Source organism: Cricetulus griseus, chromosome 4 (genome assembly GCF_003668045.3).
Source record: "Cricetulus griseus strain 17A/GY chromosome 4, alternate assembly CriGri-PICRH-1.0, whole genome shotgun sequence".
NCBI classification, from domain to species: domain Eukaryota; kingdom Metazoa; phylum Chordata; class Mammalia; order Rodentia; family Cricetidae; genus Cricetulus; species Cricetulus griseus.
In genome coordinates, this window is record NC_048597.1 from 225,026,652 (window position 1) to 225,043,561 (window position 16,910).

General features: G+C 39.0%; 1 protein-coding gene across 5 annotated transcripts in view; it reads right to left on the bottom strand.

The window, feature by feature from the left end:
* Nucleotides 1-938: 938 nt before the first annotated feature.
* Zcwpw2 (zinc finger CW-type and PWWP domain containing 2) overlaps nucleotides 939-16,910 on the bottom strand; it is a 107,986-nt gene continuing 92,014 nt past the window's right edge. For 3 of the 5 annotated variants that reach the window (XR_003485258.2, XR_004769780.1, XR_003485259.2), the window contains 3 exons: nucleotides 9,145-9,182; nucleotides 6,178-6,275; nucleotides 1,481-1,615 (listed from right to left, as the gene is read on the bottom strand). Coding sequence is in view for 2 of the 5 variants with exons in the window: in XM_027415335.2 (XP_027271136.1) it covers nucleotides 1,454-1,615; nucleotides 6,178-6,275 (260 nt within the window). In the remaining 3 variants the exon portion in view is untranslated. The other 2 variants (XM_027415335.2, XM_035444040.1) reach the window with 2 other exon arrangements.

Sequence of the window (16,910 nt, forward strand, 5' to 3'; positions counted from 1 at the left end):
ATCAGGGCCATGGATTCCCTCAGACACCGGGGCACAGGCTGGCACAGGAACGTCTGGCTGCTGCCCCCCTCATGCCTGCCAGTCTCAGAATGGTCTCATTCCAAGTTGGTCCCTACTCTCAGTTTGGGTGTTTAATTCCAGCCATACTGAATCGCCTGCACATGGAGCGCTGCCCTTTGCTGTGATGTCAAGGTCTTCCTTGAACAGACCCTGCCTGCTTGGTACATCCTTAACTCCCTTCACACCCACTCTCCTGGCCCTCCACTTACTAAGGTTACTTTCTTGTTCCCATTTCTCTCAGTCAGGCCACACCCCTCCCTGCGGTTCTCTCTAGTGAGGAGAGTTGGTAAGAAGGCAGGCTGTGCTATGCCCCTGCAGTCAGTCACCCTCCACTAGCAGGCTGAGCGCCCACTTCTCAGGCCAGGGATGGCCTTAACTTACAGTCTTTATCAGTGCCTTCCTGAATTGTGCCCACTTGCCTCAGTATCTGTGAGTCAGAGCCTTTGTCCTCTGGTCCTGAAGGGCCCTTCTGTCTGTCCTTTCAGAGTGACAGCATGCAGCTGCTTTCCCGGAGCTCTCCTTCTTCAAGGCCTGCTCACGGTTGGCCACGGTTGGAGGCTCTCTCCTAAGGAAGCTCATTCTGAGGTTAATTTTGTGTCAGCTCTTTTCTGTGGACCTATGTTAACACTAACCTCTCTGTTGGTCTGTGGCTTTATCTTCTTCAGGTAGCCTACCATCTTGTCTTCAAATAAAGACATCCACTGAAACTGTTTGTGGAATCCTTGAGGAATGATACACATTTTACTCCTCCATACCACTGGGTATTTCATACAGATGAAGTGTAAACGTTCTTGTTGTGTGTCAGCTACACGTTCCCTACCTCACGTATAGAGACAGGGTCCACAGGGAAGTGTCCGGGACTCTGATATCCCAATGGGAACCATGTTGAATAACAATACCTGTTTGCAGTACAACGAGACAACTGACATTTTGTCTTTTATTCTCAAACTTTATTATATAACTACATTTTAAATATTTCCTTATAAATTAAAACATTCCAGACAACTACAAAAACACTTTCTACATGTGTTACATTTGAGTTCTCTCTGAGACTGGTAGATAACAGAACAGGCAACCATTTTAATAGTCACATTTGAAGAAGGGCCTGAATACTTATCGTACAGCACCTGTTTATAAGTTTCATAAATAATTCTAAAATCAAAGCAAACAAAAAAGACCATAAATACAAACATCAGGATTTTTTAAGCCCTAAAATTCTAACTTAAATGTCACTTGATAGGCTCCAAAGCTATGGATATTCACAAAGTATAAATTTACAACAAATGTTAATTTTGTATGCTTATTTCACTAAACATTTTTAAATGTTCAACAGGAAAATATAAAGTTTGTTAGTGTTTTTATAATTAGTTTTTGGAAATACTTGAATAATACCCTAAAATTCAGATATTAGGGCATCTATCTTTTTAAAATTGTTAGTTATATGCTCAATACATTCTTCAGCTTTTAGTCCTGTCCCATCAGTCACAAAACAGTCCTCTTCATGGTAGCTCTGAAATGGACTGCCTGTGGGAGTTTCCGGGCTGCACTGAGACAACTGCAAAAAGAGCCATGCAGTTCATCACTACTACAGAACTCACCACACAGCTCATCCCAACTACAGAACTCACCACACAGTTCATCCCAACCACAGAACTCACCACACAGTTCATCCCAACCACAGAACTCACCACACAGTTCATCACTACTACAGAACTCTCCACACAGTTCACCACAACTACAGAACTCACCACACAGCTCATCACAACCACAGAACTCACCACACAGTTCACCACAACCACAGAACTCACCACACAGTGCATCCCAACTACAGAACTCACCACACAGCTCATCTCAACTACAGAACTCACCACACAGTTCACCACAACTACAGAACTCACCACACAGTTCATCCCAACTACAGAACTCACCACACAGTTCACCACAACTACAGAACTCACTACACAGTTCATCACAACCACAGAACTCACCACACAGTTCACCACAACTACAGAACTCACCACACAGTGCATCCCAACCACAGAACTCACCACACAGTTCACCACAACTACAGAACTCACCACACAGTTCATCACAACTACAGAATTCACCACACAGTTCATCCCAACCACAGAAGTCTCCACACAGTTCACCACAACTACAGAACTCACCACACAGTTCATCCCAACTACAGAACTCACCACACAGTTCACCACAACTACAGAACTCACCACACAGTTCATCCCAACTACAGAACTCACCACACAGTTCATCCCAACTACAGAACTCACCACACAGTTCACCACAACTACAGAACTCACCACACAGTTCATCCCAGCTACAGAACTCTCACCATGCAGTTCATCATGACTATAGTTTGGTTACTGAGGAGCTTAGTTCTCCTCCAACAGAGAAGTGCACACAGTTTTCTTTGCAGGTGGGCGGGTGATAAGCTCTATATGTAGTATGACATCTATTAAACATATTTGTTTAAGGCTATGTTGTTGTTTAGGTTCTGTCCCTTTTCTCCAATGCCACTTACTTACATTTGTAACTTTATGCCTTGGGACAGTGTGATCACACTAAATTCTGAGTTTTCTATATTGATCTGTTTTTGTAAAAATATGTTATAGGGAATACATATTATCACATATTCTGTGATGAGTCTTTCATAAGTATCTACATTATCCACCAAAATGTCCTTGCTGTAGTTTAGATGTGAAGGGCAGTAAATCACTGTACACACACACATATTAGCATGGGTTTCAGTTTCCAGATTCACTACAGCCAGACCAGCTTCTCATACAATGGAAAGACAAGAATACACATGTAGTTCACAATATGTACCTTTTAATCCAAATAATTTCATGGTAAACCTCCCTATTTACATATAAATTTCCATTTAAAAAGAGGTGGGTTTATAAAACTCTGATTAATTTCTCTGCTGTTGTCAAGTTAGACATGGCCTGTAAATAGTGCTAATATTAGCTAAAGAAGAATGTGCTTGGGAAGGGACTCAGATGAGGAAACTCATCTGCCAGAGCACATAGGAAAGAGTCTTTGATTGTCTATGGGTATATGCTCTTTCCATCCACATCACTGCACATGTGCTTAGGAAATCCACAGCAAAGAAGAAAACAGCCAAAAAGAAAGCAGCAAATTTCCACCTCTGAAAAGGGCTCACACAGTATCTGCTCACAGTCAACATAGTCCAAACTTTTGAATTGCCTGCTGACTCTTTTTGGCATGTTTGGCTTATCAGAGGGCTCCTTCTAATATGTACGTATGTATGTATGTATGTATGTATGTATGTATGTATGTAATATATATATATATATGTATATATATACATATACATATACACACACACACACATATATATATATATATATATATATATATATATATATATATATCACCTCCAGTTTTAAGTAGAAGTTATATTAATTCTTTGCAGGAACAATGAAAAAAAAAACCATCCCAGTGGTGTGTGTGATTCTTTACTTTTAAGGAGGAACTTGCTATGGCTTTGATGGTTGTTTTCATGGCTGCTCTCCTCATTAACAGCGAACAGCCATAAGCATCCTGGGCCTGTCAGGAGCTACTTGTAGCAGCCTGTAGGAGGCACTGACAAAGCAATAAGTTAAGTAAGTTAACTTCCACAGTTCCTAAATGACCTTTGAAAGCACAGAACAATACACAAGTCTAAAAGAAAAAGGAGACCTGCCTGGGGCTGTATTAAAACTATGTATCTTATCATAAGGAAAAAAATCAAAAGCAATTTCTGTTCCATCAAGTTATTAATTCTAATGACAAACCAGAAGCAAATTCTGTGGCTGTAAATGGTCTGGGATGCCACTATAAAAACCAGCCAGGTTGTGTTTTTGAAAAGACAAACTATTAGGGCTGAGAAAGAAAAGAGAAAGTATGTGAGAGAACGAAAGAAACCAACTAACCAACCAACCACAAAACACCATGCAGTGTTCAACTAAGCACATAATTGCTAGAAATTATACATTATACATTACATATGTATAACTTAATTATACATATGTAAGACACATGTCACCAATCCACACATCTTTTCTACTAGTGCAGTTCATGTATGGGAAGAAGTCATCTATAAAGAGCTGCAATAGAGAAATGGCATTTCTAAGTCTATTCACAACCCTGCAGATCCAGGTGGAGCTGTGCTGTTGGAGCTGACTGAGAAAGCTTCCTGTGTTTTCCAACTCAGCAGGAGTTGACATTCATTTCCTCTAACATATTAATCTCTAGGATGATAAATTCTGTGTGCTTTCCTTAATTTTTAACTCAGTAATAAAGGTGTTAAAGATTCATCTTTAGCAATAGGGAGTTAGCACTGAGGCAGGTGGATTAATGTTTGAGGCCAGCTGCTACTATACAGACAACCTACACTACCAAAGAAGACCCTATCTCAGTAACAGATGGAAAAATAGCTCAGATGCATGTCTTCACTCTTTCTAAGGGTCTAATGAAACTGGCAGGCTGACGACATGTGCAGACTCCCTGCCCGCGCAGCTCTTAGAGAGGAGAAGTGCTATTACTGGTGGGCTGTAGAGGCTCTAAGTGAGAAACAAGAGAGTTTATTTTCTCTTTGAACTACCACTGCCCATTGTCACCTCTGACACGTATCCCAGCTTGTCTCAGCTAATTCTTAAACAGTTCTCACAACAGATGAATAACTGCCAAGTGAGACAAGTCCTCAGTAGCAGAACCAGGAATTCCATTAAATGTATGTTATTAATAAGTAATAATACAGCAATGAAAATTTATATGATTATATTGGAGATTCAGTTGGTGTGCATCTGACTCTGGGCACACTACATATGTGAATGAATTAATGAAAACTTTTGTAACCTCAAGCTGCCATTTATGTTCCAAATGCTTAGGGAATGAGCATATCACAGGGTAAAGTGTCTGATTGACCCCACGCTGCCCTTTGTAAATGGCCTGAGCTTTCTATCACAGACTCTTACATCTATGCAGATATTGAATAGTGAGGACATACAGCTTTCTGAATCTAAGAGTTAAAAACAGGAGTTTAGCTGGGCGCACGGCTTTAATCCCAGCCCTTGGGAGGCGGGGGCAGGCGGATCTCTGAGTTCGAGACCAGCCTGGTCTACAAGAGCTAGTTCCAGGACAGCCTCCAAAGCCATAGATAAACCCTGTCTTGAAAAACAAACAAAACAAAACAAAACAAAAACAAACAAAACAACAACAACAACAAAAAACAACCCAGGAGCATTAGCCCTGCTCTATCAGCACTGAGCCATGGCCTCACAGTAGCCATGTGATGCCCTTGTCTCAGTACATGGGCCAGACAGGGAAGGGTCCCACCAAACTGCTCCCCTTCTCCAGGGACCTGATCCTATTGTGCTCCACTTATCATACCTGGAAAGATCGAAAAGCATGGGCAAAGTCTGTTGCTGATAATTTTAAACTGCCAACTTAACTGTATTAAGAAATCTACATAGAATTAATGACATTCAGAAAACAGGTGTGTCAGTCTAGGAACATGTCTAGGAACAGTCAGATCATGAGAGCTCTGAGCTAACCAACAAGTGACAGATTCGTAACACAGTTGACCTAATAGGGTCAGAAGCCAAAGGTGCTATTGGGAGGTAGTAACAGGCAGAAGGTGGGGCCTGGCTGCAGGAAGCAGGTCTCTGGGAGCATGCCCATAGGGCTCTTACCTTTCCCTGGCTCCTTCCTGAATTCTCTTTCCTCTGCCTCTGTCTCACCAGGATATAAAGTGTCCTGCACCACTATGACCTCACTGCCATGATGACCTGACTTCTTTTAGTCATTTCTGCCAGGTATTTGGTCACCATGGCCAATATAAGGTCTCTCTGCAATGGCCCACCTCTGCCACAGAAAGCCTCCCATCCACCAACCCAACCTGAAGACCTAAAATTAAAGAGCTTCTCTGCTCAAACACATACGTCTCCCAGGAAAGCATGCACTATGATGGCTTGACAGCTATTAGTTTGTTAGGATCATGACAATCAATGGCTCAAATTTCAGATGTGGGAAAAGGTACCTTATGTAATTAAGCTGCAGCCCCTGATGCTGCAAATGGCAGCTCTTCATACCAACCTGCCCTTGCCCTGCTTTGTCGTCTCTTGCTGGGGGCTCCTGTACTTGCTGCAGCATCTGCTCCAGTTCTTTCAGTAAACCTTCTGTCTCAGAGACAACTAAAGAAAACCAGGGATAGAATGGAAACTACATCTGTAATTCCATCTAACTCATAATCTTAACCACCCAGAAAGAACTCTTCTAAGTCCTACACAATTAAAAGAAAAAAAAAAAAAAAAACCCTCCTTAAAAAAAAAAATTAAGTTAACTTAAAAAATAACAGATTTCTTTATGGCTTTTCTTACATACTTAGTGTTTTGTCATCATATGTTTTTTTTTATATATGACCTCTGCTTGGAACAAAATTCTATTCTATTATGAATTTCCAGGTGAAAGTTTTATAATTTTTTTAAAGGAATAGGTCATTTTCTTGATGTGTATAGGATATAAAATATCTTTCATATATAAAGAGCTCATTAGAAGTTGTTGCATGTTTTTTCTTAATTAGGCCCCAGGGCACCAGACTTAATTATGTTTGTAAAGCAGACCTCACAACCAAAGAGCTAGGAACAGTTGATAGAGAGGTCAGTTTCCTTTAAAGGGTGTGGCCCCACAGGTCCACCTTGCTCCTGGAAATGGCTCCATACCCACCAGCACTTGACTGGACTACTCAAGTATTAAAAATTGACACAAAAATAGAGAGTGAGAAGATGAAGATGATTAAAAGCCTTCTATCCATGCATGACATTAAGACTGCTGTTTAAAAGGAAAGCCACATAATTAAGTGGCTGAGCTGTATGCAGACACATCCTTCATTTCCTTCTCTTTCCCCACGTTCCTGTGGGGCCCTGTGAGGGGGTGCTTCTGTGGAGTGAGCAGACACTCCCTGTGGGTGCTTGTAGAGGTCTGAGGTGCTAACATGAGTCATCTCCCATTGTTCTTTTATCTTACTCATTGAGAAAGGTTCCCTCAGGCCAAACCCAGAGCTCCCTGACATGGCTACTCTTACTAGCCAGCTTGAGTCACAGGGATAAAACAGGAATAATATACGACCCAGAGATAGATTTGGGGTTCAAGCTTCAAGCCGAAGATCAGAGAAGCAAAGCAGCCAAGCCAGTAGTTCTTAACTCTACCTCAGGCTGAGAGGGCTGATCTTGTCTCCACGAGCTCTCACCAAGCCTTAGACTATAATCTGTCCTCAGAGTGACTGGAGAAACAATGCCTTCCTTTCCTCAATGTGGATGGAAAATGAATTTCTACATGAGACCCTTTGCTTTTTTATACCACCCTAGTGCTGGGATTAAAGGCGTGTGATCCCAAATGCTGAAATCATCTTTGTGTGAAATGTTTCTCTTTAGGACTGGATCAATTTTCATGTAGCTCAGTGTGGCCTTGAACTAACAGAGATCTGCTACCTCTGCTCCCCAGTGGGAAGATTAAAGGTGTGTACCACCACTGCCTGGCTTATATAGCTAATTAGTGTGGCTGACTTTGCTTTCTGTACCCTTGGTCAAGCTTTAATAAATCATCAGTAATGTATCACCATAGTTTCCCTTTTTTGTCTAATACAAAAAGAAGGCTACAACTAACATAAGAAAAACTACATACAATAAGCATATACAATATATGCAGCAATAATGACATCAACAACGTCTAGTCCATTTGCATTTGACAAATTCAATGAAAATACTTCATTATCTATCCTACAGTGCGAGTCCAAAGTCTTGTACCTAATTTACTTTCTATTCTGATTTGCATTACCAACTCAAAGCTTTTTTTTTTGTCTCTCAACCTGAAACACTTTACATTTGCTTAGTGAGTTTCTTTTCTGAATCTGATAACAAGGAAAACTATAACTATCTAAACTTCAACTCCCTCAGAGACCTGAGAAGGAAATAATATTAACTGAGTAATCAAGATGTACAAACAAGCGACTTCCAAAAAAATGTGAGAAATGACAAAAACATCTGGCTGCCTGGACAGTCACCCAAGGCTCCTTTACAATGTTGGGACATCCATCTTCAGTCTACAGGCCTGACATACATGACAAACATTTCTGTGAAGGATATTCTGAAGGACTGTCCCACCTTGTCTTGGCAAGGCTTATAGTCATTCTGTTTGGTCTCCTGTTTGCTCAATTTGGACAGCATATTGTCAGTAGTTGAGGCAAGGGCACTTTCTTGCCCAGTGGCTTACCTTTGCTACAAAGAAAGTAAACTCCATGTGGAGTTGCTTTGATGCCCATCATCTTCTCTTAAGTAGATTGGTGCTGCCAGGAACACACATGTCTCATTGTCATAAAAAAGAACCTATATAATTAAAACATCTTGAATACCGTATTCTGTAGATCTCTGAAGTATTTGAAGGTGACCTGTTTTATAAAATATATCTCTTTTGACCTTGAAAATATACCTAATGTGACTACAAGTTTGATTATAATGGGTGACTAAATACTCATCTACATTTCCTTATTATCTTATGTAATTGGTAATAAAAACTCCCAAGGACTAGAAATTTGTATTACATTGCTAAAGGAGCTGCATAGGTATGATACCTATAACAAGATTATAAACATATGTACAGTACATTTTTAAACAATTAATTTCAAATTTGTACCAATATACAATACTTGTATACAATAAATAAAAGTTCAGTCCAATGTAAAATATTTAAAACTAATAGTTGTTTTATAAAAGTAGATTCAATAGTTTATCTTTTTACCTTATATCTATATCCTTTCTTTTTCTTTTAAGAGTAGATTCAATAATTCAATAATCTATCCTTTTTATCCTATCTGTATTCCTTCTTTTTTTTTCAAAACAAAAACCTTGATTCTAATCCCCTTTCTTCAACTTTGTTCCTGACTGTAACCAACAAAATTTTGTAACCAATTCCCCTAAACAATGACAAATAGCCATAACCTAATGAGTGACCAAAAATCACTCACTCCACCTCTTGGGAATGTGGGCATCATGTTCTTAAACTTACTTTCTGCTGTCTGGAGGCAACAGCATCTTTAGGTGATCCTGAAAAGAAAACTTTAGGTTAACTGTCAAGCTGTATCATTTTTGTCCAGTCTAAACATAATGGGAAAATGCAGGGCTTGTCTCATGTCCTGTCTAGAGTAGTTTGTAGTCTGAAGCAGATCTTTAGTTGGTGTTTTTCAGCTTAGTGGTGTTGTCATAGTCCTGGTGAAATTGTCATTGTGGGGCCTCATCCTCCTTTTGAAGACTTCAAAGATCACTGTTAGGCATGGTCATGGTTCATTACAGAAAAGTGACAGAGACTCAAACCTGGAATCATGTACAGGAAGGTAGATGAAATCTTCTTTCTAGAGTTAGTTAGTACTCCATATGACCACTAACACCATGACAAAACCTTAAAATACATATATATCATCACATAAATGTTTATGTAAATATAATAGTTATGATTTAAGAAAAGCTGTTAAAAGTCAATATGAAACCAAAGGATTAAGAGATTAGTGGCAATACAATAGTCCTTAAATATTTTTTCTTCTGTTCCATATCAGGTGGTGGTTCTGACATGAGACAGAGATTTTTGATTTTTCTTTAACAAGCATGCTTGGGTTTAAAGAAGGAGAGAGCCACACTCCAACCCTAAAGCCAGCTTTAATGTTTTTTAAGTTGACTGAGACTACAAAAAAGACCATTTACATTACATGTCTGTAGAGAAAAATAGAAACAAATATTTTGGAAGATTTATGAAATTTTATCCTGTTAGAAATATGATATGCCAATAGGCCACTTTACTCCTTTTCTTGGGACAATTTTTCTAGATGATTTCTCCTTTTTCATGAGATGTCTCACTTGCCCAGGGTTCTCCAGATTCCTTAGCTGAATAATTTTATTCTCCTGAAAAGACAAAAATAAAACCCTTCCCTAACCTAAATTTTGGGGAGGTTCTCCTTTGGCAACTAATATCTGATCAAATGAAAAATATTTGTTAGCTTTCCTTTCTTTCTTTCTTTCTTTCCTTTCTTTCTTTCTTTCTTTCTTTCTTTCTTCTTTCCTTCCTTCCTTCCTTCCTTCCTTCCTTCATTCTTTCCTTCCTTCCTTTTCTTTTTGTTTTTTTGAGACAGGGTTTCTCTGTATTGCTTTGGAGCCTGTCCTGGAACTCACTCTGTAGACCAGGTTGGCCTTGACCTCACAGAGATCTGACTGCCTCTGCCCCCCAAATATTTGTTAGTTTTATAGGTTAGTTTAGATTAAATGGCTATCTTGCTTGATGAAGTATTATCTCTTCTAATTAAGAGGTGTCTTGTTCAAATCTAATCTTTACCAATGTAACATATGTCCTGGTTTCCATTCTGAGGTCAACACATCTTTGAAGTATACCAGTTGGTTTCATTCTGTAGTTTTGTCTATTATCCAATGTTTCTCCACAGCTGTTGTTCCTTTCTCATTAACACTCAGGAAATCCAAAGTTAATAAAGCACCATGCAATCTATTTTTGGGGTTCTTTATCATCCTTTTCTGTTTATTTAGCATTTCCTTTAGAGTTCCATTTGATCTTTCTATATCTGCCTGCCCTGTAGGTTTTTGTGGTATACCTGTAATATGCTTTATATTATAATAAGCAAAAAACTGTTTCATTTTCTTAAAGACATATTCTGGAGCATTGTCTGTCTTTATTTGTGCAGGTATACCCATGATGGCCATGACTTCTAGCAAATTTGTACTTACTAATCAGCCTTTTCTGAACTGAAAGAAGTTGCCCATTGAAAACCTGAATAGGTGTCAATTGTGTGGTGTACATATTTTAATTTTCCAAATTCTACAAAATGGAACACATTCACCTGCCAGACTACATTCCTTTGAGTACCCTTTTGAGTTACTTCCCGCAGGTAGTAGAGTTAGGTTATATAAAGAACAAATAGGACATTTCCTTATAGTTTTCTTGTCTTGTTGCCATGTGATGAAAAAGTCTTTTTTCAAACCTTTGCTATTGACATGGGTTTTTTTTAATGAAATTCTGAGGCGTTTAGTACATTTCCTGTCAATAGTTGATAAATTTCATCATTACCTTGTGCTAGAGGTCCTGGCAGACACATATGGGATTGGATGTATGTTATATATATGGAATGATTCCTGTTCCTGATTATGACTTGTAACTGAATAAATAATAAAGTCAATTCTGTATCATCTGGTATAAGTTCAGTGGTTTTAATATGCAAAACAACTCTTTCTGCATATTGTGAGTTAGTAATTATGTTGAGAGATTCTTTATGATCCATTAACACTGTGAGAATAGCATATAATTCTGTCTTTTAGATCCACTTTACTTAAATTGAATGATTTGTAACCTGCCTTTCCTGATTCACTTGCATCAGTATAGAATGTAGGGGGCTCCAGTTATTGGTATTTCCCATACAGCGTGAGGAAGAATCCAATCAGTTCTCTTTATAAATTGAATTCTCTTGCTTTGGGGGATATTTACTGTTAATCTCTCCCCCAAAAAATTACTACAAGCTCTTTGTCAGGGTTCACTATCCACCCATAATTTGTCAATTTCATCGTTAGTAAAAGGTACTACAATTTTCTACTGTGTCTATTCCTGCTAATTGACAAAGTCTCAATTTTCCTTTTAGAATCAACTCAGAGATCTTTTCCACATATTTTAAAAAATTTTATCTCAGTTTATGTGGTAATAAGACCCATTCTATGATACTATCTTCCCTCTGCATCAAAATTCCTGTAGGGGAATCCTTAGAGGGTAATATGACTAGAATGCAGTTAAACTTCAGGTCTACACGATCCACATGTGCAATCTGTAATTTCTCTTCTGCTAAAGCCAATTCTCTCTCAGCTTCAGCTGCTAATTCCCTGGGACTATTTAATTCCTTGTCACATTCTAAATTTTTGTTTAAATTAATCAGTTCATCAGGTTTTATCCCAATAATGTGTCATAGATGGGAAATGTCTCCTAGAAATCTCTGAAAATCACAAAAAGTCTGCAATTGATCTCTCTTAATTTGTACCTTTTGGGGGTCTAATTTTTGTAAGCCTATTTTATACCCTAAATACTTAATAGACTTTCCTCTTTGCATTTTTAGGAACAATTCTGTAATCCCAACAAGGCAAAATTTTCTTTACATCTTCAAATATTCTTTCCAAATTATCTACATTTGAATCAAATAATAAAATACCATCGTTGTAATGATATACTATAGATTGAAGAAATTGCTTACATATTATTTCCAACAGCTGCCATACAAAATATTGGCACAGGGTGGGGATATTTAACATTCCCTGTAGGAGACCTTTCCATTGATATCTCTTGGAAGGCTGAGAATTATTATAAGTAGGCACTGTGAATGCCAATTTTTCTCTGCCTTTTTCTTGTAATGGTATACTAGAGAAACATTTTTTAAAATAACTATGAGAGGACATTCTTTAGGCAATAGAGAAGGCAAAGGAATCCCAGACTGTAAAGAACCCATTGTATTGTTGTATCACCTTATTAACAGCTCTTAAATCTGTTACCATTCTCCATTTTCCTGACTCCTCTTTAATAACAACCAGGATAATTCCAAGGGTAGTTGATTCTTCTATATGCTGAGCACTAAGTTGCTCCTGCACGAGCTCTTCTAAAGTCTGCAGTTTCTCTGTTGTTAAAGGCCATTACACAACCCATACAGGTTCCTTTGTTAACCATTTTAAAGGTAGGGCTGTTGACGCCTTTGAACGATTAGCAGCTGTTGTGTCCTGTTCTTGTAGTACCTGAATGGTCAGTAATTGTTCTTTATAATACCTTCTTATAAGTTTTCCAGAACCATGTATTAATTTATGGTTTGTTTCTAAAATTGGGGGAATATTTATCTGAGAATTCCATTACTGAAACAAAGTATGTCCCCACAAATTCACTACAACATTAGCAACATATAGCTTTAATATTCCTCTTTGTCCTTCTGGCCCTATACATTTGAGCCATCTTGTGTTCTGTTTTACCTGAGGTAAAGCTCCAGTCTCTATAAGATGAACATTTACCTCCTGAAGAGGCCAATTTGGATGCTGAGATTCTTGTGGTATAATTGTTATGTCCACAACTGTGTCTACCAGACCTTCAATGATAACATCATTTATTCATACTTTTAATTTTGTCTCTGCTTATTTAAAAAAGTTTGCCAATATACTCACTTTGTGATTTTTCCTGACTTTTTTGTTCTCTGTTTTATAACTCTTCTATTATCCAGAGCAGTATGATTTCTTACAATAGGTATTGGGCTCTTTCATTGCTCTGGGAAGTGGTTTCTATGGTGACAGGAAAGGACTGAACTGAATTTGGGACAGGGGTTTGCACAGGGGACTGTGAGAGGTCCCTCAAAGCATTTCCCAATGGCAAAGTATTGCCTTAATAAATTCTTGATGACCTACATTCCTTAGTCCAATGCCTGCATTTGCCACGCCTTCTGCATAATCCAGAAGGGAGGGGCATTCTGTTTAGAATATATTCATAAGAAGCATTCTTTCTAAAAATTCCCTCTTGGCAATCCCTTATAAAGTGACCTTGTTTTCCATAATTAAAACGTTTGCTATTTTGATTTATCTTTAAACCTCTCATATCCATGTATCCTCCTCATGGACATGAGCTTCAATATTAATTGTATTTCAGATCCACTCGTCCAAAGGTGCTGACCTTGCTTTAAAAGGCCTAATTATCCTTTTGCATTAGGCATTATCATTTTCAAAAGCCATTGTTTCAATTATTATTTTTCTAGCTTCTGTGTCTGATATCATTCTATTTCCTGATGATGACAGCCTTTGTAAGAAATCCATGAATGCTTCTTTGGGCCCTGTATAACTTTTGTAAATGATTCAATTTTCTTTCCTGATTCTCCAATCCTGTCCCAAGTATTCAAAGCTGATGCATGTCATAAACTCAAGAGGTGATCATCACATTGACATTGCCTTTCTAAAGATATCCATACCTCTTGCTCTAGCCTTTTGTTCTTATCCTAATCTCTGAACAGGAAGCCCATTGTAACTGTGGTCCAGGCTCTAGAACAGCTTTAACCAAGTCTATCCAATCTATAGGGATAACCCTATGACAAACTGACCCCATGTTTATTATCTCCTTCACAAATGGTGAATGCACACCATATGAGACTACAGCTTCCTTAAATTTCCCTAAATCTAACACTGCCACAGGCTTCCAAGTAGCTCTTATAGAACTTCTTTCCTTTGGCACTTCCTTCATAGTTATTGGATATAATAAAGTTGGTTCTCTTAAGAACTTAGAGTGTTCCTTTTAACCTGAAAATGCAATACTGAACTTGTTTCTCCATGCAATTCTTCAGTCTGGGTTTAAATATCTCTACAATCTGCTTTAATAAGTTTTTCTAAGGCCTGCGTCTTAGTACTCTTATCGATCAATTTTTAAGAGATAAACCAAGAATCAAATATACAACCAAAATTATCAAAATGATCATTAACAGTATATCAATCCCAGTTAAGTTGATTATACCTCCTTCATTTACTTGTTCCAATTTTAAACTGTCCACTATGTAATCATACAGAGACCTCACTTGCTCCATTGTAATTGTGTTTTCCATTGTTAGTGTGGGGAAAACCTCTCTTTTTTAAACCAATTCCTTCCTTTAAGAATTCCCAATAAACTTACCAAATCTGCTGACAATGTCAGTAAACTGTGAGGCATTGTACGTCTAAATCTGAGACCTAGCTTGTGGCTGTGGCCTGTGAGTGTCAGCCCAAGAAAAGAAAGGCTCTAGGAAAAGCCTGAAAGCCTCCCAAATTTGGGTGGCAGAAGAAGACTGTTTAGAAAAGCTACAACTGAAAACTCTCATACTTGCTCAAAGATTTGGGAAAACCTACCCAGTCATGCAGGGACTCGGGTGGGAGGGATCAGGTGGGAGTCCTGCTTGAAGCTCAGGCTTGGGCCTGGACTGGTGGCCTCAAAGCAGCTTTTTTGTGAATCCGTACTTTAACATTGGGCATCAATTGTAACATGAATAATAAATGACCCAGAGACAGATACTGGGGTTCAAGCTTCAAGCTGAAGATCAGAAAAAAGCAAAGCAGCCAAGCCACTAGCTCTTACCTCTAACCCAGGCTGAAAAGGCCGGTCCTGTCACCATGAGCTCTCTACCAAGCCTCAGACTGCTGCCTCTCCTCAGCGTGGCTGGAGAATCAATCTCCACATGAGACCCTTTGCATTTTACACCTTCCTAGTGCTGGAATTAAAGGCATGTGATCCCAAGTGCTGAGATAGATCATCTTTGTGTGAACTGTTTCTCTTTAAGACTGGATCAATTTTTTCATGTAGCTCAGTGTGGCCTTGAGCTAACAGAGATCCGATACCTCTACCTCCCAAGTGGTGAGACTGATGCACCAGCTGGAGATGAAAAAAGGAGACATGCGCCCTTGAACTACAGAGGCCACTCAGCATCAGAAGATAGCTCTCACAGGAGCACACTGTCCCATCTTAGTTTCCTTCTCTAATAAAAGCTCTGTGTATATCTGAGCTCTCTGAGTAGGTGCTTTGATGCTGGCATACTCTTTAATTTCATGAACCTGACCTTGAATAAACATGATTTATTTCCCACCAGGTCTCCTTTCTGAAGAATTAGCTTTTGAGCAACAAGCGCTAGACCTGAGACCCATGATACTATGAAGAAATGGGATATAGTTGTTTGAAAGGAAATTGCTCTAAGTGCTATCCTCAGAACCAAATGCTGCCATCTTCATGAGATCATCATGCCTTCTTGTAAGAATCTATCACTATGAAGCCTGTTGATGTTGGCAATTCCTCTGGAAGGAGAGGGTGGGAAGGGTCTTTGGACCTTAACTTGAGTATCCAGCCATCTCACCCAGGCATTTCCATATAATACTGTCCTAACTGTGCATGGCCTTGGAGTCTCAGGCTAGAGTATATAGGCTCAGAAAACTCTGGGAATCTGAGCTCTATCTCTGCATCTATGGAAAATCCATCAGCCATACTCAGTGAACTGTCCAGGATGACAGCTTTGGGGTCACCCATGCTCTTGTCAGTAACCCCTTCCCCACGCTCCGTAAGTAAGCTGAGTAACTGCACGTGTTCCTCCAGGGTGAATCAGACTTTGATTTCTTGTTAAGACCTTTGGAGCCTTCCCCATGCTCCGTAAGTAAGCTGAGTAACTGCACGTGTCCCTCCAGGGTGAACCAGACTTTGATTTCTTGTTAAGACCTTTGGAGGAGGTAGTAGCATTGTTTACATCTCACCCTGCCCTAAGGGAAGGAATTTTAGCAATAGGGATCCACAGAAATACTGATAGAAATTAAAAAGTTTGAAGTGTTTTTGTTGTTCCTTGCTTGCTATTGGGTGTTTATTTTTATTTATTTGCTTATTTTTTAACTCATTTTATCTGTTCTTTGAGAACTTTGTACAATATGTCTGATAAAATCCACTGCCTCCTCCACTCCTTTCAAATCTATCTTACCATTATATCCACCCAACTTTGCCCCCCCTTAAGCAATTTCTGCCAATATGTTCTGGTATGTGTGGCCTTCACTGGAGGGTAGTATCTACCCACCCTGGCCACACTGTTAAAGAAAACTGACTCCCTCCCAGAGCTGTGAGTTGTTAGAGTTCCTTACCTAGGAGTGAGACTTCATGCCCACCCTCCCTCTATGTTCTGCAATTTTGTCTGTCATGAGCCTGCACTTGCTTTGTGCATGATGTCTCAAACTGCTGTGAATTCACAAGTGTAACTGTAGGTGGAGTTTTTCTGTGTC